Source organism: Cynoglossus semilaevis, chromosome 1 (assembly GCF_000523025.1).
Source record: "Cynoglossus semilaevis isolate Cse_v1.0 chromosome 1, Cse_v1.0, whole genome shotgun sequence".
Classification (NCBI taxonomy): Eukaryota; Metazoa; Chordata; class Actinopteri; order Pleuronectiformes; family Cynoglossidae; genus Cynoglossus; species Cynoglossus semilaevis.
In genome coordinates, this window is record NC_024307.1 from 7,012,365 (window position 1) to 7,037,895 (window position 25,531).

A 25,531-nucleotide genomic window follows, 5' to 3' on the forward strand; every position below is an offset into this window, starting at 1 on the left:
TTGTTAAAGATTAATTCCAGAGTTTTTAAGACCGTGAGTGTCTTCATCAAGATGATGGTCATGTGATGAATCACCTCAGAGAAGGCATTGGATTAACTCCAGCCCACATTCTACCAGCTCTTTTTTGTTTGTTGTCTTGATGCTGTTAACTTGGCAGAAAACGACTGACAAACTACTGACCGTTTTCCTGGTGGCGTCATGTTTCCTGCTCAACCATTCAGCCATGACAGTTTTTATCATTCCTGAATATTATGCAAAGCTGCATGTTTAAGCTGCCAGTATGCAGATGTTTTGGAACTGTGTCGCTGTTGTTAATAATGACTGTGTTATTTTCATAGCAGCCTTAAACCAACTATACTGAAGGGTCTATATACGAGCCTTAAACCAACTATACTGAAGGGTCCATACATTTTGTTTTTGTCATTTATTTTTTGTTGTTGTTCTGTTGGATTTTGACCTTAACAGGGCTGAAAAGAAGTTTAAAAAATAAAGGACAATATGACTTGGCTGTTAATCCACTTTCTGTTCCTTTTACTAGCATCACAACCTCTTTCGGCTCAGCAAGGTCATGTCTGAAAGGTTGTTTACAAGACAGCCTGTATCCCTGGGATGTGTAAGATCTGGGACCTGGGCTTTTTATTTATACCAGCTGGAGCAGAGGGATGTGGAGCGCTGACATATGGCAGAGTGGGGTCAGAGGTCAAGTCTAACACCAATAAAGTGGAGACTTTGATCATGGCATTTATGGATGTAGTCGGCACAAGGCTTTCAGTGAAAGAGAAAGGGGAAAAAGAGAGAGTTACAAAGGAGGGAGGGCTGGGGGTGAGGAGTAGTAAAACATAAGGGGGGGGATGTTGACAGAGTTTCGTATCTACTTCACTTGGGCAAATATTTAGAGTAGACATTATAGAGATGGATGATGTTTTTGAGATTTTGCTGTTAACAAATGAATCCAACAAGTAGGAAAGAAGGAAAGAAAGAAAGAAGAAAGGTAAAAAAAGAAAGAAAGATAAAAAAAAGGTAAAAAACGAAATAAGAAAGAAAGAAAAAAAAAAAGAAAGGTAAAAAACGAAAGAAAAAAAGTTATGTTCTCCATAACCGCCACTAGATGGAGTTAAAGTGTACGCGCAGTGAGCAGTTTAAAGGTGCACGCGAACACCTTTATTGAACAGTGTTGCGTCATGGGTAATGCAGTCCCCGAGCGCTTAGGCGCAAACTGTGACCACGTGACTCTGTTTTCGTGCATGTGTGTTGGCCTGAGTTATGCGGAACTCGTTGACGGCGTGTGTCACTGTTGTGGCTTCTTCCTCCCGTTTACTGAAACTTCTCACACACTCACAGCTCGTTCTTGTAAAGCTGACAGCAGCCGTGAGTATGTGTGTGAGTGTGTGTGTGTGTGTGTGAGAGAGAGAGAGACAGAGAGAGAGAGAGAGAGGCGGCAGCGGAGGTGCAACCAGTTTTTGAAACAAAATGGATTTAACTATGCGGGGAAATAGACGTATACGTGTGTTTTAACTGTCGTCAACGTCACTGAGACGTAACGACTTGTAGTTTTTGCTTTGCTATTTTTTTTAAAAAAAACAACGTTTTTTTAAAGCCTTCCCGTTCATCAAGTGCCTGACACTTTTCACCACAGGCTTCAGTTTAAAATGAAATTTAACGGTTACCTAAAGCTTCGTATCGGTGAGGCGGTGGAGCTGAAGCCCACCACCTTCTCCCTCCGCCACAGTGTCATCTTCAACAAAGCTCATCCAACTCTGGACCCTTACATCGTGGTGAAGGTGGACGACTACAAGATAGGACAGACTCACACCAAGCAGAAGACCAACACGCCGACCTACAACGAGGAGTTCTGTTTGAATGTCAACAACGGGACGCATATAGAACTGACCGTCTTCCACGACACCCCCATTGGCTACGACGACTTCGTGGCCAACTGCACCATCCAGTTCCAGGACCTCATCAAGACCTCCAACTCTGGAGAGGTCTTCGAAGGATGGGTGAGTAAACAGTGACAGTGTGTTCAGATCCACCAAAAGTGCTGCCTGCATCAGTTTACAAATGTTGGGTCGTGTCCAACACATGGGACGTGAGATGATTGTTGTGGGTAACAATTGTATATGAATTATTACAGAGAAGAAAAACCTGTTTGTTTTGAAGACCTAAGGTTATGTATGAGTAGACGTACAGCAGTGCAGCAGTCTGTAGACTGGTACAGACCAATTGTTTTGCTAGCTGCCTCCATTATTTTTGTTTGTTTGTTTGTTTCGTCAACAAAATAATCATATCTTATCAACAATCATGCAGTGTTTTCTCAGAATTCTTAAATGCTGCCTGCTGTATTGACTTTCTCCAGTGTTTGCACAGACACTGGGAAAGTAGCATTCCATGTTTGTGTTCCTTCAGACTGGAACTGTTCACAGAGCTCCTGTGAATCCAAAGCCTGGTCTCGTAATCATATTTGTATGATTGTGTTCACTTGTAGCTTCTTCTAAAAACGTGGTCGAGTTCGTACTTTGTTTTATGTCATAAGTAAAAGAATGAAAATGGAGAACTTTACAGTCATTTTGACAGAACATAAGAACTAAGCCTGACTTAGTTCCAGGGAATGTGGTGTCATCAGTGATGTCATTGTCTTTAGATGAACTCACCATAGAAGTTGTCCTATTAGGTGCATGGACATATTGTTCAAATTATACAGTTTCACAGTCAGGACTGTCATTGTGAATGTAGACTATATTTACTGGTTAATAACCCACGGACAGTCTGTCATTGTGAATGTAGACTATATTTACTATACTATTACTATATACTACTACTATATTTAACCCACGGACAGTCTGTCGTTGGTACCTGGACATCGTTGCACAATTTCAATAAATCAGATTTAGCAAAGAAAGTTGCCCCCCCCCCACACACACACACACACACACACACATAAAGTGCCCACATTTAGGTTGGAGTAAAGGGCCGATGGTCTTTTTCAAAACAAATGTTTGTCAAAGTCAACACATATGGACTTGTTACTTGTTGGGTTGGTCCAAAAAAAAATGCAAACAATTCAAACACCTCAGATGTTTCACTCTGTCCACGAGCCAATCGGATTCAGTCAGACTGTCTCAGAGGAGACGAAAAGAAGAACATGTTCTCAGTTCAGAACATGAAATAAGACTCTTTTTTTTTTTTTTTCACGTGCAACTTTTACTGGTCAACTGCCAAAAATATTTGTTCACTTATTTGGAGAACAAATATACTTTTTTAATGATATATTGATGTATCTAAATTGACAACATTTTATTCTTCCGTTTTTATTTTGATGAATTGTTATCAAGCTATAAATACAACTAAAGGACATATATGTCACAGTCCTGGACTATAACTAGTAAAAATATTGACGAGTTATTGATCATAATTTTTTAACACAGTGGTTTCATCGTTTTCAAGTCAATTCAATCAGTTATTATTTAGTTTGACCAGAAATATCTTACTGTTAATGACCTCGGGCATGACAAAGACAAAAATCCATAGGTTTGGACACAGATTTGACCCCGTCTCTGACTAAACTGTGGGTGGTGACACAGTTCCAGAACCTTCCCTCACTGAAGCGATTAAAGGAAAAAGGAACTGAGAGTCTCTTTAAAGTCGCCACACAAATTTGACACACAAAAAAAAAAAAGAAAAGGAAAAAAAAAAACTGGACCAGAAGACTCAGATTAAATTAAATTTCACCTTTGTTATCGAATCAGTCTTCAGTCTGTGTTCAGTCATGGAGAACAACTGGCCACTGGTTCACACTGGGCTTTCCCTCTTCTCACTTACTTTGAACCCACTGTGACTTAAAGCTGCTGCTGCTGCTGCTGCTGCAAGTTTTTTGCTTAACTTAAAACACGCACACACACACACATACACACACACACAGTCCTCTTATACAATAGTTATGTCTTCTATGAAATTCCTTTCGAGTCTTTCACACTTTCCTGCTTCTTTTGAACTGATGTGTCATAATAACATTAACTCAACAGCAACACTAGAACGGTCAGAACCACCTTTATACTGTATCTATATGTATGTGCATGTGTTGTATATATGTATATATATGTATGTGTATACAGTATATTGTACATATATGTATATATATGTATGTGTATACAGTATATTGTGCATATATGTACTGTATATATATACAATACATTTATATATATTTATATGTATGTATACAGAGAGGTCATTTACTGTATGTTACTATTTGAACACCACCACCTCTTAATCTGATTTAATTTCATCTCATATCAATATTATCTGCGTCTCAATCCCTTCATAATCTCAATCTGATCTCGTCTCTCCTCACCTCATCTCATCACAATCTCATCCGTCCCAATTCAAACCAAACCTTCCACGGGCCATGATGGTAGCTGTAACAGACACCAAATGCATTAACGGTTCTGTAACCACTTTGCACTGGAGTATGACATGAAGAATGTATTAATGTTGGTCTCAGCAGAAAGTAGGAGAGCCATTCCTAGAAGATACGGTGGATGTTTCAGTTTCCTCACGTCCTTGTGTTCCTGACTTATCGTGTACAGTAGAGGCCAATAAAATCCAGTAAAATATACGAACACCCAGTACCACAGAAGTCTAGTTGGTTTGTGGTCGTAAGGTTTTTTTTTTTTAAGAAAATCATAACCTAATAATTGTCACAGTCAGTTGTTATGTGCTCCATCTGAACTGCAGAGGGTTTTGTCTTTGTTCATTGCTGCACAGAAGTGTTAGAAAAGCTGGTTTCACATATGAGGCACAAGCCTCTACACGCCCACGCGGTTGGTTATCTCACCCTGTTCCCACCGTGAAGCAGTGCTCAAGGGCTCGCTGTTAAACTGGCAGCCCTCACTGGTTCTCACCAGCGTCGTTCACCTCAGTGTCTGGTCCAGGCAGTAAAACCTAGACACAAGGCTGCATGTCGTTGCTGTCGTTGCCTGAGATGCAGCTTCAGCAGCAAATGTTGCTCATCCTCCAGCCAGTGACATCATCTATCTGAGGCGGTGATCATGTGACATTTGACACTCTGCCTCCTACTTAACACTGCGGTGTGACATCTCTTTACTCATTTGTTTCGACATTTCCGAGCTGTATTTAGCGTGTGGGTATTTCTGTCTGATTGAACTTTAGCTGAAGACGGCTTTCACTCAAGTGAAAATATGGCGCCGCACCTGGAACTGCTGGGAAAAAGAATTCCATTCCTCACATTATTAAAAAAAAAGAAAAACTGCAAACCTCCCTCAGGGGCACAGATAGGAGTTTTGAGGAGGGGCAAGCTGTTAGCCAACTGTGTGTGGGCAAACTGTCAGAAATACCACAATAACATAACAATTTTAACAGATACACACACACACACACACATATATATATACATATGTCTATATATATATACATTTGTATATATATATAGACATATGTATATATATATACATATATATGTTAACATATACAGTATGTGTATATATATACAGTACATACTGTATGTGTATGTTTACATATATGTATATTTATGTATGTTTACATATATGTGTATATTTCTCTCTATAATTTAGTTTTATTTATTATTTTATTTATATATTTGTGTATTTTCTATTTTTATATTGTTGTTGGATAGTTGGGGTGTTTTTTTTTTTGTAGATACCTCTGTGCTTAAGTAAAGATGCCAACATTTGTGTACAACTTGAACGCACCATTAGCAGTAGCACAAGAACGGAACATTACTCCTCTGTTTTACCAGCGATGTTTGTCGTCTTATGTAGGGGCGATGTGGTGGGGGGTGGTCTTAGTGGGGGGCTCACGCTGAATCTGAGTGGGTCATGCCCACCTGTCAGATTTCAGGTCGTCTACTGTAGAACAGGGTCCAATCAAAAACTAAATGTAAAGAGATGACGTAGACTGGTGGAAAGCCGACCTTTTATAGGCACCATTTACAAGTAGTTGTTTCCAAAACTTTGGAACATTTAATTTGCAACTTTTAGTAAGTCCTTTTTTGACTTGCTCAGTGTTACTTCCTCCCTGTGCATCACATGTAGAATGACATGGCTACGTCCACTTCTATGATAAAGTCTATGGGTAGAAATAAGGGAAAAAAAACTTCAAAAGCTCTTAAATGTAAACTACATTACAGATGAATGTTGGTGAGACAAAGTACTGTTGTCTGTCTCTCTTGAGCGGGTCGTTCTTATTTTGAGCCACCACTGACCTAAGTTTCCACTCAGCAGCTGCTACAGGAAGTGTGTCGGCTTTGTAAAAAAATGCATCAAGTACTTGTATGTTACCGTCATTTTCGACTAAACATCAGGGCAGCTCAGCCTCAGCAACCAGCACAACCTGCCCGACCTGCTGTGTTGTCTGTCTGTCTCTACGACCAAATTCCTCACACGTTACATTTGCACCAAAGAATTCCAAAATATGTAGTGTACGTATCTGCATCGCTAGGAGGGAACGATGCTCAGAAGCCAAGAGATAACAGACCATTGACCTTTAAACCAGTTTAAGGGTAAACTATGACAAGTTCTCGAACTCATTTATAATAATAAATATTTTAAATTCCCAGTCTGTCTCTTCTGTTTCCATTCAAGTCAGTTTTATTCGTACACCAAACACATTTGTTTCAGAACTAAAATGAAAACGATTCTACTAAAAACACATGAGAATTTTTACACTAAGAATTAAAACATTATATTTTACCAAAGTTAATCACAGCATTTTTGGCAGCGACAGGCAGACGAAACTCTCTTTTGACAGGAGGAAATCTCCAGCAGACCCAGGATCAGTGTTGCCATCTGCTTTGGCAAAGAGAGAAGGGGGCGGGCATGGGGGTACAACACTACAGTCATCTTCATGTGTACAAAAGCAGAAGTTAAGAAAATGTCTGTGTTCTGTGTTTGCAGATGGACTTAGAGCCTGAAGGCAAGGTCTACGTCCTGATTACACTGTCTGGATCCTTCACTGATGGTAAGCCTCAGCGCTGTCCAAGCTCCAGCTGCAGCTGCAACTGCAGCTAAATGAAGCTCAGTCATTTTTCTCATTCCATTATCATCACTGTTATCACCTCATGCCTACATGGATTTCCTCAGTTGTTACACTTCATCGTCTGTCAAGTTCTGCACAATGACTTTAATGGTTACTTTCTAATTGTGTGCTACACTAGCCAACAACTTCCTGTTTTCAGTCAGTCCAAACGCTTCACTTCAGTTGGACTTCCTGAGCATAGTTCTAGTCACTCACTCGGAGCAGACGCGATCGTTAACTAGGGCTTCATCAAAAGGAAACCTCTGAGGCTGGGTGTGGCCCAGGCCAATCACAAAGGAGAAGGAACGTCACAATGAGCTCATTGGAGGTTGAACTTTAAACTAAAATTAAACATGAGACAGAGGTAAACAATAGGGATGTGTCAAAGTAGATTTTAAGATTCCTGTGTTGTGCCTACCATACAGAATAAAAAAACAGTTCTGATGTGAACCCTAGATGAAAGGATGAGGCCGGGTGTTAAGGCAGATAAAAAAAATTTGATTTTGGTTCCACCACAACCATGACGTTTTCTTGTAACCCTTCCTTGCCTGATGTCTTTGTTGTGATCAAGTTATTGTTAGTTGTAAAGACTGATCATCGGTTCCGTCAGCTCTTGGTGAAATGCTCGTTTCTCAAGTGACTCTTTCAATCTTGGTTTTGTGACACCTTCGTTCTTCAGAACGGACGGCACGTGGATTCTCTGCTCGTGTAGCTGCTCCAGCGTTACATAAGTGGAATTCCACTGTCAGTTTGAAGTTCTGCTTTTAATGCACAGCTCAGACTGCTTTTCTTTTAAAGGGACTTTTGACAGAGACAGGTGGCTTGTTGAGCACTTGTGTAAAATTTCCTTCCAGTAATTTTATGAAGTGATTATGACTAATAGTTAAAGACGGCCCTGTGTGTCCTCATCCTGGCTCAGCCTAATGTTGAACTCTGAAACTGGATGAAATGCCTGTGGTGAAGGTTCAGACCAGGGCTGTCAAAGTTACACACAACTCACAGCATGTACAATAATTTTATTACAGCTGTAATTGTAATCGTGACTCATTTAAAAAGTAGCCACTCTAAAACCTGTTTAATTAAAGGCTTCGTTAATCAGCATCTGTAGCTGCACGCAGAGATGCCGATTAGCTCCTGTGTAACTGTACCAGACTGGTCCAGTAATGAGGATCTGAAGTCGCTCCATCAGGAGCTGAACCTGCAGGTTTGTAGAAGCAGAAGTTTACTGTATCTTACTCTGTCCACTTCTCCATTTTTCTTCTCAGTTCTCATCGTGCCTCCACCACCGGTGCCAGCTTCACCACACTTCATAAAACACTCGTGTTCTATTCACACAGATATTGAGTAGATCAAATCTAACACGATCATCCCCGTCCCTCGCTGTCCCAATGTGAGAGGGAAAGTTAGGTTAGCCTTTGTGTTGCTGTTGGTGGTTCAGAGACACTCTGCCTTTATAGTTTTAATAGTTTGTTCAGAATTAAATCAGTGATCCTAAATCTAAATCTAGATGATTCCATGAACCTAAAATCTCCTCATTAGTTCTGTCCAGAATAACATTATCTTTTTATTGCCTTTCTCCTCGTTTTGTTTTCAGATGATGCCGTGGTCAAGGAGAAGAACCACAAGCAGTTCACCAGGCAACGGCAGGGAGCAGTGCGGCGGAGGATCCACCAGGTCAACGGACACAAATTCATGTCCACGTACCTTCGCCAGCCAACCTTCTGTTTCCACTGCAAAGAGTTTATCTGGTGAGGAGAACGCAGCACGTCTGCCTGCATGTGTCTGTGTTGACTATAAACCCAACGTGACTGTGTCTCTGTCTTTGTCGTAGGGGTGTTTTTGGAAAACAAGGTTACCAGTGTCAGGGTGAGTCGAGTTTTTTTATTATTATTTCTCTCTTCACTTTGATATAAACACTTGTTCTTATTTTGATGTAACATTTGCCTTTATCTCCCAGTTTGCACGTGTGTCGTTCACAAACGATGCCACCAGCAGGTGGTGACAGTTTGTCCACGGATGAAGAAGTCGGTAAAAGAGCAGGTAATGATAAATCTACTGAATGTACTGTATTTTCTGTGCTATAAGTTTTTTTCATCCTTTGGCCGGGCTTGTGACTTATACTCAGGTGTGACACTTATATATATATATATAATTTCACGTTTGTCTTTTTCACACTGACAGCCGCTAGAGGGCACTCTAGGCTTGTGTACCTGTATCTGCTACTCCTGTACCACTGAAAATTTACGTTTTCTATTTTTACACTGACAGCCGCAAGAGGGCACTGGTGTGACTTATACTCGAGACAGACTTATAGTCCAGAATGACTTATATATGTTTTTTTCTTTTTCATTGTGCATTTGGTGCGACTTATAGTCCGTAAAATCTGATCTAATTTCATGCTCACACTCTCAACATGAACTGCTTCAGACCACGTGTGTGTGTCCACGATATTCCAGTTAACTCTGAGCAGAGCAGTCTGTGGCTTCAGACTTATAGAACTGAGTTGCTAAACTTTTTATCTGGCTTTGGTCTGTGTGATGATAAAACGGCACAGTTTCCTCTTTTCTGTTGAAGAGAACATTGAACCAGAACGGTGCGTATTTATAGTCCCCACTCATGTTCTTCATCTGCAGCTATAAATGTTCATCTACTTGTCTTAGCGCTTTACTTTCTTTTTTTATATATATAATTTTCCACTTTGTGGAAAGTTGTTTTCAGTGTAGTCACACACTCTCACACTGTTGCAATGAAGTGTGGTTAGTCTACAGCCTGTCTTCTGTCTGCAGCCTGAAACACAAGGCTTCAGCATCAACCTCCCACACAAGTTCAACATCCACAACTACAAGTCGCCCACATTCTGTGACCACTGTGGTTCCCTGCTGTGGGGCCTAGTCAGACAGGGGCTGCACTGCAAAAGTAAGACGTGAACTTATCAGATTTCAAATCAGCACAACAGATATAATTTACACCCTCCTTCTTTTCTTTTTTCATTTTCTCTGACTTCACAGTCTGTAAAATGAATGTCCACATCCGCTGCAAAGGCAATGTTGCACCAAGCTGTGGTGTGAACAGCGTGGAACTGGCCAACACACTGGCAGAGATGGGTCTCCAGGCTGGAGGACTCGCAAAACGCAATACATTGGTGTGTAAGCATGTTTTAAACACAGCATTGCTCAAGCACCATGACACATGAAGAAAGAATACGTTTTTCACAGAATTTTTCTTTCCAAAAAAAATTACAAAATTTGGCTTTTTTAGAACTTTCTAGTTCAATGAGTTGTAAAGCAAGTTTATGTTTATGTATATATGTACAGTATGAGTATGTGTATGTATATACTGTATGTGTATATTTGTTTGTGTATATATGTGTGTATGTATGTATATTTAATTAATTTAATTATTTATTTTTTACTAATTTATTTGTTTGTATTCATGTCAACACTTATATAAATATAGTATAATGTATGTGAATGTATGTTTACACTTAAAAACACATACAGTATGTACATGTATGTGTACAGATATGCTGTATTTATATTCGTTTTGTAATCAGCCCACCAAACTTTTCCAAATTATATCATTTATTTATATTATCGTAATACTTATGCCTTTTCCCTGCAATACCCACGTTTCCCCAATAGATGGCGAAGTAAATGATAAAATAATTTTCGCCTTTATGCATAACTTTTACATGTCATTTATCTTAGTTCACACTAACGCTCCATCTCTCTGCTCATGACCCCCCCACATCCCCCACCCCGACCCGACCCCCGTTCAGTTTTAGGAACTGTGGTCCTCAAGTAAAAAAGTTTGCCCCCCGCTGGTGTAGTGAGTGTAGTGACTAATATTATCAGTTTCTTAAGTGTCATTTTTTCTTCTTGTCTTTTTTGCACTGAAAGACCAAAAGTCAGGTGAGGAGGTCTTCTGAGAGGACGGCCAACATAGAACCTCAGCAGCAGCAGACCCCTCGACTGGGCATCTCAGACTTCACCTTCCTTCAAGTGCTGGGCAAGGGCAGCTTTGGCAAGGTGAGAACAACAGGAGTGAAAATGACGGTCCGTGATGAAATGAAGACGAATGGAAGCAGTAGAACGGAAAACAGTGGTGATTACTGATTACTGATCCCGAGTACTTTCTCTTGTACTGTACCTGTAGGTGATGCTGGCCAGACTGGACGTCAAAGACCTTGTCTTTGCCGTCAAGGTGTTGAAGAAGGACATCATTCTGCAGGACGATGATGTGGAGTGTACCATGACAGAGAAGAGAGTGCTGACGCTGGCTCGCTGTCACCCCTACCTCACACAGTTGTACTGCTGTTTCCAGACCATAGTAAGTACTGATACTGTACATGTACACAGTGTGTGTCAAAACTCCAGACAGATGTGATAGTGAATGGTAGATATTTTTTTGATTCTTGTTTTGAATGATCAGTATTCATGTATCTATCAGTGTTTGGTTTAACATTTAATATAAATTAAATAATTTCGTTTAATTCATCCCAAACTGGGAACATTTTCCTGTTGCAGCAACAACAGAACAGACTGTACAATAAAACAATGTCTGAATAAAGTGAACGACATTTGTCTTAGCCGACAAAATGTCGTCTCACTTCTACATGGTGCAGTGGGCCATTTGCACTTTTATTTTTAGAATGGTTTGCAAAGAGCGTTTCACAAGAAGAGGCAGGTGTGAAAAATGCAGAGTTAGTAGCGTCTCTTCGCGCTGACCGATAGGTACACGATCCAGAGCACAACGGTTCCTGTTTCTGTTCCTTCTGTTGCCAATGTTAAGATTCATTAACATTTTTTACTGACATTTTACAACATTAGCTGATAAATATCAGTCATGTCATATTGTTTGTGATTAGCTGATAAATATCAGTCATGTCATTTTGTTTCTGTTTTTTTTTTTACTTTTTTCTACTTTCTGAGTTGAGTTTGCTCTATAAAAATACTGATACTTTAGATTATGACAAAAACTAGGAATTGCAACAGTTTATGTTATTGGCAGCGGTGTCTGAGTGGTTAAGGATTCAGACTTGGGTCTGGAATGTTTCAGGTTCGAGTCCACCAGCTGCCGAGTTCCCACCGTCCCCACACACTGCTGCCCACTGTTCACTTTGGTGATGGGTTAAAAACAGAGGTCACATTTGGTTGTGTGCTGTGTCACAGTGACAAGGAGTTCACTTTCCTTTCCTTATTTCCAAGTTTTAGTTGAAACATTTTAAAAGTGAAAGTAATCAAGTACTATTCAGAATCACTCAGCAGAACTAATCTACATCTTAACAAAGATGTTATAGTTATCTGTAGTAATAGGGCATTGTTTCCCAAAGACTGGGTCGCGACCCTCAGGTGGGTTTTTTTTTTTTTTTTTTTGGGTCATCTTGCATCATGTTAACCAGGAGTTTACGAATAATGTCTGTTGACTTGGGTCGCGAAGGTTTGTGACTTTTAAAATATGGGTCCCCAGAAAAACAGTTTTGGGAAACAAATGCTGAGGTCCACTTTGTCCTTGAACAGTAAAGGCCCGACGGCCGTTATTTTGGGTTAAGATTGTTAAATTTAGTTACTTTGAGTTAGACAAGGTCAACATTTTGTGTATGTCCCATTGACACCACAGAGATGTCCCATCAGGCCAGGCCTCTGTGACGTTGTTTAACGTTCGACCACGTTATACCTCGCGTTTTTGTTCTTTTAATAACTAAGTCTAGATTAGCTCCAATTTCTCGGGATTTACCAAAGGTGTTATAAGAGAAGTGGCCAGCAGGTGGCAGCAGTGCGCTAGGTCTAAATCTGACAGCCTGTGACTAGGTAAACGACGCTCGACCGGTATTCTCGGCGACTTTTAATCTGCTTTGGTTTTATTTGCCACTAAACCTCTTTATCTCGGATTACAATAGATTAGCAGTCGGTACAAGTGAAGATTTGACTTCAAGTTTCAAACTCTTTACCAAGCGATCGTGTTTATTGCTCTTTTCAGCTGAGGCGGAAGGTAGAATGTCTTCCTTTTCCTGTAAAGAAAAAAAAAACAACAACAGACAAACCCAGAAAGTCTGCTTGATTTTATGTGATTTTCTTTACTACAATTATTCTAAATTATAGTAAATGAGAGGATACGTCAAAAACCTCCAGGACAGGAGTCATAATTTTCTCTTTTTTCTTTTTATCAAGTGGTTTTAACCCTTAAAAAATGACCAGTTTTGTAAAACAGAGTAAACATCACATTTTTTTAATTTGATTAAATGGAAAACTGTTAAAACCTTTAATGCTAAGGAACATTTTTGACACCTGGCTACATCTGAATCAACATTTAAAAGGATCAGGTTGTGACCTGGTGCGATGCATGTTCACCAGAATCCTATCAAAAATCTGTTGTGAAGAATTGTTTAAACTTAAATTTCTTAAACTTTTTTTTAAATTTCCCTTCCTTTCTCAACTTTGGTCTCCACTCCTACGGTGGAGGGAGGACCCCATCGATCAAATGACCTGTCCTTCATCACAGCAGTTTGTCATTAGCTGCTCGCTCAAACCATAAATTAAATCTAATCTTGCGTAGCCAGACTCCCAGCTCGTAATCACACTGATGCTGTGTAAATGTTTGGAGGATGTCTTGCAGAACTTATCAGTCTCTGCTCAACTTTAGAAATCCCACAGGCGGCCAAGAAGTGTGCGGAGGTGAGGAAAGTCGTGCTAGCAAAAAGTCGTACGAGAAAGTTTCACTTCTTTGATCTCGAATGTGAATCTGAAAATCATTGTTTTGAGATTTTCCTTGATTTTTTCTTTTAGACCACCCAGAGAGAAATGTGAGAAGTGCACACCTTTGTTTATAAATGTGTAATCTCAGGTTAAACAAGCCAATCCCTATGAAACACAGGGCAGTGTTGACACTTGAGAAAGCTTTATGGACACATTTGTGCTTGACGCTGCAGTGTTTTCTCTCCAGGGTCTAATTTTCCAGATCATATATTGGCCAGTGCATGTAATGAGAAAAAAAGATTAATGGATTCGATTCTTTTTTTTTTCTTTTTTTTTTGCCTCAGTGACTTTAAACCGTAGTTAGTTGCGGAGTAATCTGTTACAGGGATGTGACGTATTTAAGATTTCAGTCACGTTTCATCCCTTAAGACACGGTCACGTCTGTGGCTCTTGGTGTGTTTAATAACACAGCAGTGGCCTACGTGCATCTTCACCATGTCGTATTCCTGCTTCTTTTTCAGGACCGTCTCTTCTTTGTGATGGAATTTGTGAATGGTGGCGATCTGATGTTCCACATCCAGAAGTCCAGGAAGTTTGAGGAGCCCAGAGCACGTTTCTACACGGCCGAGATCACATCTGCCCTCATGTTCCTGCACAGTAAAGGCATCATCTACAGGTCTGGGTCCAGAAACGCAAACAGCAAATGACAGTAAATCCACCGCCTTAAATAAGACACATGTAGATGAAGCTGACAGGAAACCACAAAAATAGACTGTGTAGTGTGTTACTGTGTGGTAGTTTTTACATGGTTAAACATGTTAACAGTTAGTTAGTCTCCAGTTCCAGATTAGTTCTTCATTATAACATGATTATAGATTTAAAAGACTAGCCAGCAGTTCAGTTAACACAGGTTACACTTGAAAACAATGGACATCTAAATTAAACTGATGAATGCTGGTTTTAAAAAAAACTTTTTTTATAAAAAAAAAAATTTTTACAAAGAGAGGACACAGAGTGTAAGCACAGTGAAGTGAAAAACTGACTCACTGAGACTCACAACATTCACACTGGACCAGACATGGGCAAACTAAGGCTCGGGGACCGAATGTGGCCCGTTCAGCTTTGTAATCTTAACGCTCCGTCTATCTGCTCCTTGTTCAATTTTAGGACCCACATCTGAACTAGACTCTTAACAGTCTTTCAGCGCCACCTTCAGTTTGTCTGGGCTGGTTGTTTCTGTGGCCCTGGTTGTTGGCAGCTCTGACCACAGTAGAATTCAGTATCAGCTCTGGAAGGTGGAACTTTTGTAGACTTCTAACATTCTGCACTGTAGCTCAATGAATCAGAGAAAATGGGGGGAAAAAAGGTTAAATTGAAACCAAATTCCTGAGCTTTATATATTTTTTAAATGTGTTTTTGCAAACTTTTCTGTACACTTCTAAGCCACTCAGATACATTCATTTTATGGAATATACATCAACGTGCAAAGGTTGAAATGAGATTAATTAATTAATTAGTAAAGCTATAACTTGTTTTTAATTTGTTTTTAATTGCCCATTATTCAATCTACGATTCAAACATTTCATATTTTTTTTAATTAGTTTTAAATTTGACGTTTTGGATTCAAACCTAATGTCATCGTTCAGCCTGAGCGTTCTCGCTGCCCGCAGACAGTATTCAGTAAAACTGATTACATTCTGCATTGAAATTCTGGAAGCATCTCCTTCGAGCAGGAAAGATTGTATCGGTCTTAAGCACTCTGTTATGACTGTCTGCCTCAACAAGTGACAGACCGAGGGAAGATAAACTGAGCAGTGAATCAAAGCAGCTTTTCAACACTGCAGTGACGGAGAATACGGTTCAACCCAGGAGTGAAGACATCATCAGCGTTGAGGTAGTTGTAATTGTCTTAAAAGAGAAATGAAGGTGTCAGCTACGGGACGTGTGAAGGATGCTGCAGGACTGCTGCAGGTTCTCAGCCCAGCAGGCAGCTCTACTACACCCTGGGGATAGGTCGAGTTCGTGCATGCAACGTATTAAATTTCATCATGTGAACATCACATGACCCGTACTCCAGGTTCTGGTATTGTCCGTTCTTTGGGGGGGGGGGGGGGGGGGGAGATGAGCCGCAGCAGCAGAAATGTTGAGCATTTTATAAACTGAATATCCTGGTTTGATGCCATGTTGTTGGGGCCTCTAAACTTTTGTGAAGGATATGAGTGTGTTCCAAAGCTGTTGTCTGCTCGTGCAGGCGGTCAAAAAAAAGAAAGAAGAAGGCGTCCTGCCTCGATGATGATAAGGAATAGATGGGGTTGTGGGGGGGGGGCATCATGTGAGCTTCACAGCGACCTCGCAGTTAAATTTAGTGGTCCTTGTGTTTGGTGCCAGCTAGCCTGCATCACATGATATATGATACCGACACCTTCAGTGGCTGCATGAGGTTGGAATACTACAACTAAAGTGATGAGCCAAATGTCAGACTGCTGTGAGGAGAGCAGTTCCTTTAACTGACAGCCAAGCCTCCATCGCTGTGTCATGTGAACATCTTATCATGACTCCAGCACTCGGACAGCTGTTAGTTAAAGCTACGCTTTGAGGTCGACTTCTGTGTGCTCACTATGTATGCTGCGGTTTTTCATGGTGAAAACACATGTGGTAAATACAAGTGAATTGACACTAAATATAGTCTCAGAAGAGGCCGTCTGACAGGAAACTTCTCTTACTGTTTATAAACAAACAAATCATACCTGGATATAGAAATTTAAATAACCGTCAATTCTCTGTAAGTTGGTACAACAGTATTGTTTAGTGTAAACTAATACTTAATCAAAATATTACCACGGGAACAAGTCATAAATCTAGGAGAAGAAAAACTTCAAAAATTGTATCTGCAGAATAATTGCTGATTAATCGCAGGGTAGTTCTGGATTAATCACTGCAGAATAATTGCTGATTAATCGCAGGATAGTTCTGGATTAATCACAATTAATCATAATTAATTAATGAACACAAATCAACATTCCTAAATATGTTAAAGATCTTTTTTAAAAGCTTTTTTTGTGACAACTTTTACAATTAGTTTAGTCATGACTGTACTTCTTGACAGTGGTCAATTCTGCCGGTCGGTAATTTAAAAAATGTTTAGTCACCAACTGGTACGTTTCACTAACTGGTACCACGGCGGTGCTGTGTGCAACGTTGTGGTTAGTTTGTCACAGTCTGCCTCAGCAGTTCTTCTTCTCTATTTCAGAAATATTTGTATCTTGCAACATACTGTAGCTGAGTAAACCCCCTAACACAAAACCACACCAACTGCCTCAGTCCAGATATTAAACTTTAGCCTGACCATCCCAGTACAACTCTGATTCAGTTCCCATGGTGGGAGAGGTCCAGAGTTCAGGGCAGAGGGGTTTTTGCTGTGTGATGATGCCGTTGGATAATGAACAGGGGCTCCTGTTGCAGAGAGTTATTACCATGGTGACATACGGCCAGCAGCGTGTAAGTTATTGATGACAGTGCGGTAGTCAAACCGTCTGAGCTGAGGATTTATCACTCACTGAACACATGCTTCGAGAAATATGTACAACCATGGAGGTGGAAAATCCTTTGGAGCGTAAACATCACAGGCACAAATGCAAACACTGTCAGTGAACTGGACCCCATTGTAACTCTTACTGAAGCCGTTCACACTCTGAACCCGCAGCCCCGTGGCTGATGAATGAGCTTAGAGATGTTCACTTGGAGCCTGTTAGGCTGAGACGGACAGACTGAATCAGCATCTGAGTGCTACAGCAGTTGGTCATTAGTGTTACACAATCGGCTTATGGTAGAAAGGAGCAAACCAGATTAATCCAGAGCAGCATTTCTTGACCAGCAGGGAGTGTCGCAAACGTCGGTTTTACGTCTGTTATTTTATTTTGAGGAAATCATCAGCTGCTACGCAGAAATTAAAAGGAAATAGAGAAATGGTGTGGCTCTGAGGTCACATTAGGTTTGTTCTCTGCGTAGCTTCAATCGTGCTGTCTTTATGTGACGACCTTTGTCTAAAGATAGGTCACCTGATCACAGATTACGGTTGGACTCCAGGGCCACGCTCACAGTTCTAATCTCTCTGTCAGATGACAAAGCATCAGCTGATCTGGACACAGAGCAGGAGATTATTCCGCTCTTTGGTTATGGAGGCATCAACAACATGCACCGTCAGGATGTTTTCACTTTAACTAAATGTGTCGTTTTATACATTATGGAAACTAAAGACTCACCACATATATACAGATTTTAAAAAAATCACATCACACATAAACCTTTGAAAATGAATAGAAAATGTAGCTAATTATGTTAATAACACAAGTAAATCAGTAACAAGTCAATCAAAAAGTTAAGAGTGCCACTAGGGGTGTAAGAAAATATCAATTCACTGAAATATTGCGATCTTTTTTTATGATACCAGAATTGATATTCTACAGTACTGTATGTTTTTTTATTAACAATTCAAATGTATCCCTCTGTTTTCTTTTTAGTAACCTGATGTTAAGCATGCAACATCATTGCATGTTTGCTAGGCTAACAGTTTCCTACAATTACATTTTTTTTAAAAACTCAAAATGTCGTCGTACCTGTAGTACAGCAGTATATCACAGTATATCTTATGTGTGTTATGATACGTTTCAGATTTTTTCTAAAGCGCACCCCTAGACACCACCTAACAAAATTGTCACAATTGTAATGTTATATTTAATGTTATTTTTAATATTATATAATGATCTTACAGTTTCAATTCACTCATGATTTACTTACACAGAGAAGCCTGGGCCTGTTTAGTTGAACACAATGCTGATATACTTGCAGGAATTAAAGAAAGACGCACACAAAGATCTTCTTGAACGGCAAGAAATTGTTAAATGTTCTACCTTTCACTGTCACTGAAATAGAGACACATGGAGCAGCTGTTGATGTTGTTGAACTGTTGTCCAGCACATATTTTATTCAGACAGAGATATTGTTACGGGACTGTGTACGCAGGTCCATTCTGTTTATTTACATTGATAATAATATTCCTACTCTATTTACCTTATGTTCAGGTCCCAGCAATAAAAAAAAATCTTTCCGAACAATAGCCCATGTTTTGCCTGTACTAAAAGCAGAATAAATATTGACTTCAGAGCTTTTTCCTTTCCACCGTCCTGACTGGTCCGGGAACGGATCAGACATTTCCTGGCTGCCATGTAATGGTCAAAGAGATGTCTCTTTGTGTCTCCTGCTGCTGCTACAGAGGTGTCTCTGTCCTCACTGGACCTTTGCGTTTTGTCTCATAATAACCCTCTTTTACCTCCGGCAAATATGAACAGCACCATTAGACTGGACACTAATGGACAGTCTCACAGCTGTTGGTGTCACTCGGGGTCCCCAAATAATAACACGTACGTCCCTGTTTGTATTTCAGGGATCTGAAACTGGACAACGTTCTTCTGGACAAGGATGGACACTGTAAACTGGCAGATTTCGGCATGTGCAAAGAAGGCATTTTTGAAGGTGTGGCCACAGGAACGTTTTGTGGAACCCCCGATTACATCGCCCCAGAGGTCAGTGGATGTACATTCACTATTACAGCCATAAATGATGGCTGCAGACTATTACTGAAAGTGGATGTTTGAATATTTATTGACCACAGACTGAAGAAGAGAATAAAACTCAGTAACCCAGAGTCACTGAGTTCATAGATTTCCCACTCCCATCCTCTCTCTCTCCCTCTCCCTCTCTCTCTCTCCCTCTCCTTCTCCCTCTCTCTCCATCACACCACTTCTCTAAAAACAAACTCTGTGGTCAGTGCCCGTCAATCCACACTGTCTCCTGACTAACTGGAAAACAGCACACAGTTTCCTCAACTATCTGTGAATCCTCCTCAAGAAGGCAGGTTTACAGGCGTGGCCTGAAGAGAACTGGGCCGTGGACACATCAGACTCTGTAACTCTGTAACTGCTGCTCTTTTAATTGGTGAATTAATTGGAAAGATGTAACATTTTGCCGCAGATCCTGCAGGAGATGCTGTACGGCCCCTCGGTGGACTGGTGGGCTCTGGGGGTGCTCCTGTACGAGATGTTGTCAGGACACGCCCCCTTCGAGGCTGAAAATGAAGATGACCTCTTTGAGTCCATCCTCAACGAAGAGATTATTTATGCACCGTGGCTCGGCGCAGAAGCAGTGAATATACTCAAAGCAGTAAGTCTCCATCTGTTGACGGTGTTAAAGTGTCAGCGCTTTGTGATTTGAGTAAAATAATTTGGCTGCATCAGAGGTCTGTAAAGGCCAACTCAGAAAAGTAGGAGGAAACCGGATGTCCTGGAGAAAAACCACACACGGAGAGCACAAGCAAAGTCCAGAACAAAAAGACCGGGGATTGGACCTGTGACCTTTTTACTGTCAGTGGCACAAACCACCTTGCTCACTGTGTGGCCCATGAATAGTCATAATAATAATAATTTAAACAGCAAATCTGCTGCGTCATGGCTGCCGCTTGGAGGCGCCAAGTATGTGGTGACTCTGGCCCTCGAACCCAGGACCTCCTGCATGTTAGGCAGATTTATGAAGCAGGCATGATAACAACTCCACTAAATACATGATCCTTCTGCAGGAAGTAGTATAATCTAATGCAGGAACATGTTTTAAATTATTTTTGAGTTTACGTTTGGAATTACGCCATACCTTGAACACGTGAACAGAGGTGTGAAGACTTTTTACCTTCACTGGATTCAGAATGAGTTGATGGAAGATGTAGCGGTCAGACCAGGGTTTAGAGCAGCCTTTGTCTTCTCTGTGGACATTTGACCCCCATTAGACCACTGTGTTGGACTTTATGTTGTCCACACAATGGACGGAAATGTTTGCGGGGCTACGTTGGCTGAACTAAACATGAAGGAAATCATTCCCTCTGGATGGCGGCCAGCATTGTCCCGTGAGTCTATACCACAGGAGCGTATATAAAGGTATCAGAGGTTTGAAGTGATGATGTGTTGAACCTCTTTGATCAGAGTTGGTGGTTCGATGCCCTTTAAGGCCAATGACACTCAACCAGTTCTGTGGATCTCTGCCACCTCTTTGGCCCCGGCCTCTTACATAACTATATTAAGGCATGGTCCGTCGATCAGCCGCTCAGCAGGCTATAAATACAACAACACCTCCTCCCTGTTTCCTCCTCTGTTTACTCTGCATCCCCCCTCCCCCCACGGTTATTTCAGCATTCCTTAAGAAAAACGAACCCAGTACCCTTTTGGTACTGTCACTGGCTCTAGTCTTACACAATACTTATAGATGCATGTCAAGGCAAGTGGATTGAACTCTGCAGCTCTAATTATCCTGAAGGCTAATCTGTTGCCATGGTTTTCTGTGTTCCTCTGAACGAGTTGGTGGAGTTCACCTGGGCTGTTGTTTACTATGCAATTTCACTTAATTGGGCTGAAAACTATTATTTATTTATTGCGTATCATTTTCTTTACTTGTCAAAGCATGAACGACAGAACAACTCTTCTGCTAGGTGCCAGCATATGGCTATGAAAACTAAAAAAAAAAGAGAATCAGAGCTGTTGAAGAAGATCGTTGCCAGTTTTTTTTCTTCAATTCCTACCAATCTATCAGCGTTGTCTTCAACTAAACAGGCCAAGATTTTAGTCAATTATGAGGTTTTTTAAACTAGATGATTATTAGATTTCATTACATATACTTTTTGTTTGATGATCCTAGTGATATACGTGAACCATGGCTCTAAAAAAGGTTGGGAAACACTGGTTTAAACGACAAAACATCAAATGTTGGATTAGGCTAATGTCAGTCAGTTTTAATTAAACCCTGGAAAAAGGATTGGGCAGTGAAAGCTGAACGAACCTTTGAATTACTTTTGAACTTTTTTCTCATTGGACTGCAATATTCTGCTGCTGTAATGGAAACAAGTTTGTGGTGTAAAAGTGCTGCGTGGTGAGGATGGCATGGTTGACATGCAGCTGTGGAAACATGGCATCATTAAAGTGGAAAATTTTCTTCCTCTACTTTTTTATGTCTTTCGAACTCTGAAGTGATTAAAACCTGTTGGTCTGGAAATAATTGCGCCTCAGGGACTGAGGACTGCAGTGATGCACTTGTGTTTTCTTCTTGTGTGTCACATTGCCCGGCGACATCATTGAGTTTGGGCTTGCAGCTGCAAACCCCTGCATGCACGCAGCTTTACAAACAAGCGATGATGATACGTTGCCCATTCCAGAGAAGTTGCGGCTGTATATTTGATGTGATAACCGTCGCCGAGCAGGATTCAAGTCTCTGCAAGTTCATTGTCATGGCATCATCCAAACATTGTACTTTGCACAAACTGGAGGGAAAAGCTGCATGCAAGACAAAGTAACATTTTGTTACTAACAACAATGTATAACAATGTGATAGAATTTTTTTTTTTTATCGAACAAACTCTATCCCAAGTTGGTTCAGGAAATCTACCTAACAACACAATTTAGACTTTTGTTGACAAGTTTTTTTGAAACTGTTTTATGAAATTATATACATTTAAATACATTAAATACATTTTTTTTCTCAAATATTCTCAACACATATTATACTGAGTATTTCCCTGCACTGGGGGCCACGAGGTCACTAACACAAGAAGGAATTGTTCATCTTTTGACTTGTTGCTCCTACAGCTGTTGTTGTCACTGTCCTCATGAAAACTCAGTAGTTGGGTGTGGCTGAGGCTAGTATCAGCGCTAAACCTCTTTAGCCAAGAGTTTTTTTTTCTTCCTTTTTCTTAAACCCTTACACTTTCGCTCTAGAAAGAAGTTCGATCAAAACAGCCTCACCCTTTACCTCCCACCACAGTGTCATCGGGGAGCAGCGTGTGTAGTTCTCTGATCTTTTGTGTTGATCAATAGAAGGAAGTAACGTTGCTCATACAACTTCAACCCTGCCCTATTTCTGCACTGTGGGAGGTGTCTGACAATAGGGGTGTGTGCGTCTAGGGGTGGGACTTGACTGGATGCCTATTGGCCAAAGTCCAGTTTGACTTCTCACCAAAACAAATGATCCTGTGGTTGAAACCAGGCTCTGGTCTTATGGCTAATGCTACGAAATATTTGTTGTTGCTCATACCCCACATTTTGACATTTCTGACACAGGAAGTGTTGTTTTTTTTTCTGCTTATTGACCCATGTTTTGATTGTGACAGCTCCTGACCAAGAACCCAGCCCACCGGCTGGGCTGCGTGGCCGCAGAGGGCGGAGAGAGCGCCGTGACCAATCACCATTTCTTTGCTGAAATCGACTGGGAGAAACTGGAACGAAGACAAATAGAGCCACCTTTCAAGCCCAGGATTGTAAGTCACATCAATGACAGCTCAATACTCTTATGTACACACAGGCGACGTCAGGTATTCAAGGTGACTTTTCACCTGGTAGCTTTGGCGCTCGCTCAGCCACTGAAATGTGAACAAATAAACTCAACACACAGGATCAGTGAGCTCTGGTAAATGTTGTAGTAATTTGACTAAACTAAACTCATTGTCATGTTCGAGAAACTGTTAAAATGCTTTTAGTTTCGATGACATGGTGAAGGAAAGTGAACTCCTTGGCGTTGTGACACAGCTCACCACTCCACTCCATCAAATGTGACCTCTGTTTTTAACCATCACCAAAGTGATGCCATGCTCAGAGCAGCTCGAACCTGAAGCCTTCTGCACCCAAGTCCGCTTCCTTAACCACTCAGCCACCACTGCCCATTGAAACAATGGAGCCTAAAGTTGTTTAAGAATATCCCCCACGTTAGGGTCTGCAACCCTCAACACCAAAAGACAATTTATTTTTTTCATGACAAAATAAAATAAAAAAGATACAATCAAACTAGTTCAAACTTTTTAATTATGGATTACGAATTATGCAGTGGAGACGATGATCACAGTACAGCTGAAGTAATTTCTAAGACTTTTCTGTATGTCATCATCGCACGTTCTACCTTAAATATTGCACAACCTAGTGGAGTTAGAGAACACAGTGACGTTATGAGGTTTCACTGTTAACCAGCAAGCCTCAAGTGATGTGTGAAATAGACACAACCCTGTCCTCTACAACTGTTTGTCAGACCAGTAGCACCGCGCTGATCATTAAAGGATCAATACATTTTCAAAATAAAACCTCTTTTAGACTTTAGTATCAGTTTGAATGACATATTATTTTGAAATATTCTCCAATCTAATTGGTTATGGATTCTCTTCGAATGAAGTGAATGAATAAACGTTAAGTACATTTTTTTGTTACTGTGTCACACTGCGGCCTGCAGATCTTCGTGGGTTGGGGACCCCTGCTCTACGTTGTTAGTGGCTGCAGACAGGCAGCTGTCTGAAGTGTTGATGGATGAATTCTCCGATGGCACCAGCTTTCAATCCAACTGTTAAACATTGCAGCAGAAGTCTGCGCTCTTTGAACCAATGTCCAAAGATTCTTTCCTGTAACGTTAGTTGTCAAACTGAGCAACTGCTGCCAGTTTGTCAGCTCAAACACTGTCTGATCCACATTTGGATGAGCTACTGTACTCACCGAATGTTCTGTCAACTGTTTTCTTTCAACCAACTTTTGGCTTGTTCACCAGTGGTCGTCGACATAGCTATTAGTAATAGACTAGTTACAACGGAATCCGGGACTCTCTGTGAATTTGTAGTTTTGTTTGTTTATTTCTTTACAACAATGAAGGCACAGAATGAGACACATTTACTGTTTTAACTAGTCTGATGCTCAGTTTGAACTTGACCACCATGACAAAGACTAGACTACAACTAAGTCTAAATCAATTTTTCATTATAAGAAGTTCAACAGCTTTATCTAATGAGGGAAATGTACTGAATTGCTCATGCAGTAAATTAACATTTACTTGACAAAGTACTCCTCATTGTTCTCTTCCAGAAAACGCCTCAGGATGTGAATAACTTTGACCCAGATTTTACTCAGGAAGAGCCCACCCTCACGCCCATCGATGACCCCCTAATCCCTCAGGTCAACCAGGACGAATTTGCAAACTTCTCCTTCATTTGTCCTGAACTTCTGGAAAGCTAAGAGACGCCGTGAAGCTGCACCAGCCCCAGCGTGCCCATCTCTATTTTCAGGACCTTATTATTAAGCCAAAGACAGTTACTGTGCCCAAAGATGTGCAGTGGGATGCTGACACATCCTCCAGAGACAGAAAGGTGTAGAACTCCAAGCTGTCAGCAAAACACAAGCTCATTAAAGCTCTGGTGCTGCGCGGTAACACAGTTTCAGCACTCCTGTGACTCCTGAAAAGCAAAACAGCAGGTTTGAAATTGACTGTTACAGCTTGACTAGCGCTCAATCATCCAGGTTTATTTTTTGTATTTTTTATATTTCTCATGTTGCTGCGTTTGTAAAGGCATTTTAATGCATTGCACTGTCTGAATTTTTATTCTGCATTTGCTGTCATTCACACCGATGCATTGGATTCCAACTACTTTAATAGAAAAAAAAAAAAGTTTGGAGCCCTATGATTTAGTTTGTGTTCTCATTTTTCTCTAACTAGAAAGATTTTTTCAAGTAAGTGATGCTGCCAGGCGAAGGCCCTGGAAGGACTGAGTGAGCAGATGAATCAGTCATGTGATCCCTTTCTGGGAAAATACAAGCACAGAGTGGCTAGGCATGACAGATATCCTGTAGCCTTTTGAGCAAAAAAAAAGAAAAAGAGCTAAAACTTGCACTGAGCTTTTTTCACTGTTTTAATGTGAAATGTATCTCAAACTACTGCTGTCTGCA

The 25,531-nt window shown here is 40.7% G+C and overlaps 1 protein-coding gene across 1 annotated transcript; it reads left to right on the plus strand.

Moving 5' to 3' along the window:
- The first annotated feature begins 1,113 nt into the window (after positions 1-1,113).
- prkcha (protein kinase C, eta, a) lies at positions 1,114-25,449 on the plus strand. The gene is made up of 14 exons (XM_008307485.3): positions 1,114-2,000; positions 6,930-6,993; positions 8,645-8,798; positions 8,882-8,916; positions 9,008-9,090; positions 9,837-9,966; positions 10,059-10,192; positions 10,950-11,078; positions 11,206-11,379; positions 14,267-14,421; positions 19,189-19,327; positions 19,776-19,964; positions 22,948-23,094; positions 24,674-25,449. Exons 1-14 carry the CDS (start codon positions 1,650-1,652, stop codon positions 24,821-24,823), a joined length of 2,034 nt encoding a protein of 677 aa, XP_008305707.1. The 5' UTR covers positions 1,114-1,649; the 3' UTR covers positions 24,824-25,449.
- The last annotated feature ends 82 nt before the right edge of the window (positions 25,450-25,531 follow it).

Coding starts and splice junctions, on each gene's coding strand:
- prkcha (XM_008307485.3), top strand. CDS start 1,650: ATGAAATTTAACGGTTACCTAAAGCTTCGTATCGGTGAGGCGGTGGAG. Junction 11,380..14,266: donor ACTGCTGTTTCCAGACCATA/GTAAGTACTGAT, acceptor CTTCTTTTTCAG/GACCGTCTCTTCTTTGTGAT. Junction 14,422..19,188: donor AGTAAAGGCATCATCTACAG/GTCTGGGTCCAG, acceptor TTTGTATTTCAG/GGATCTGAAACTGGACAACG.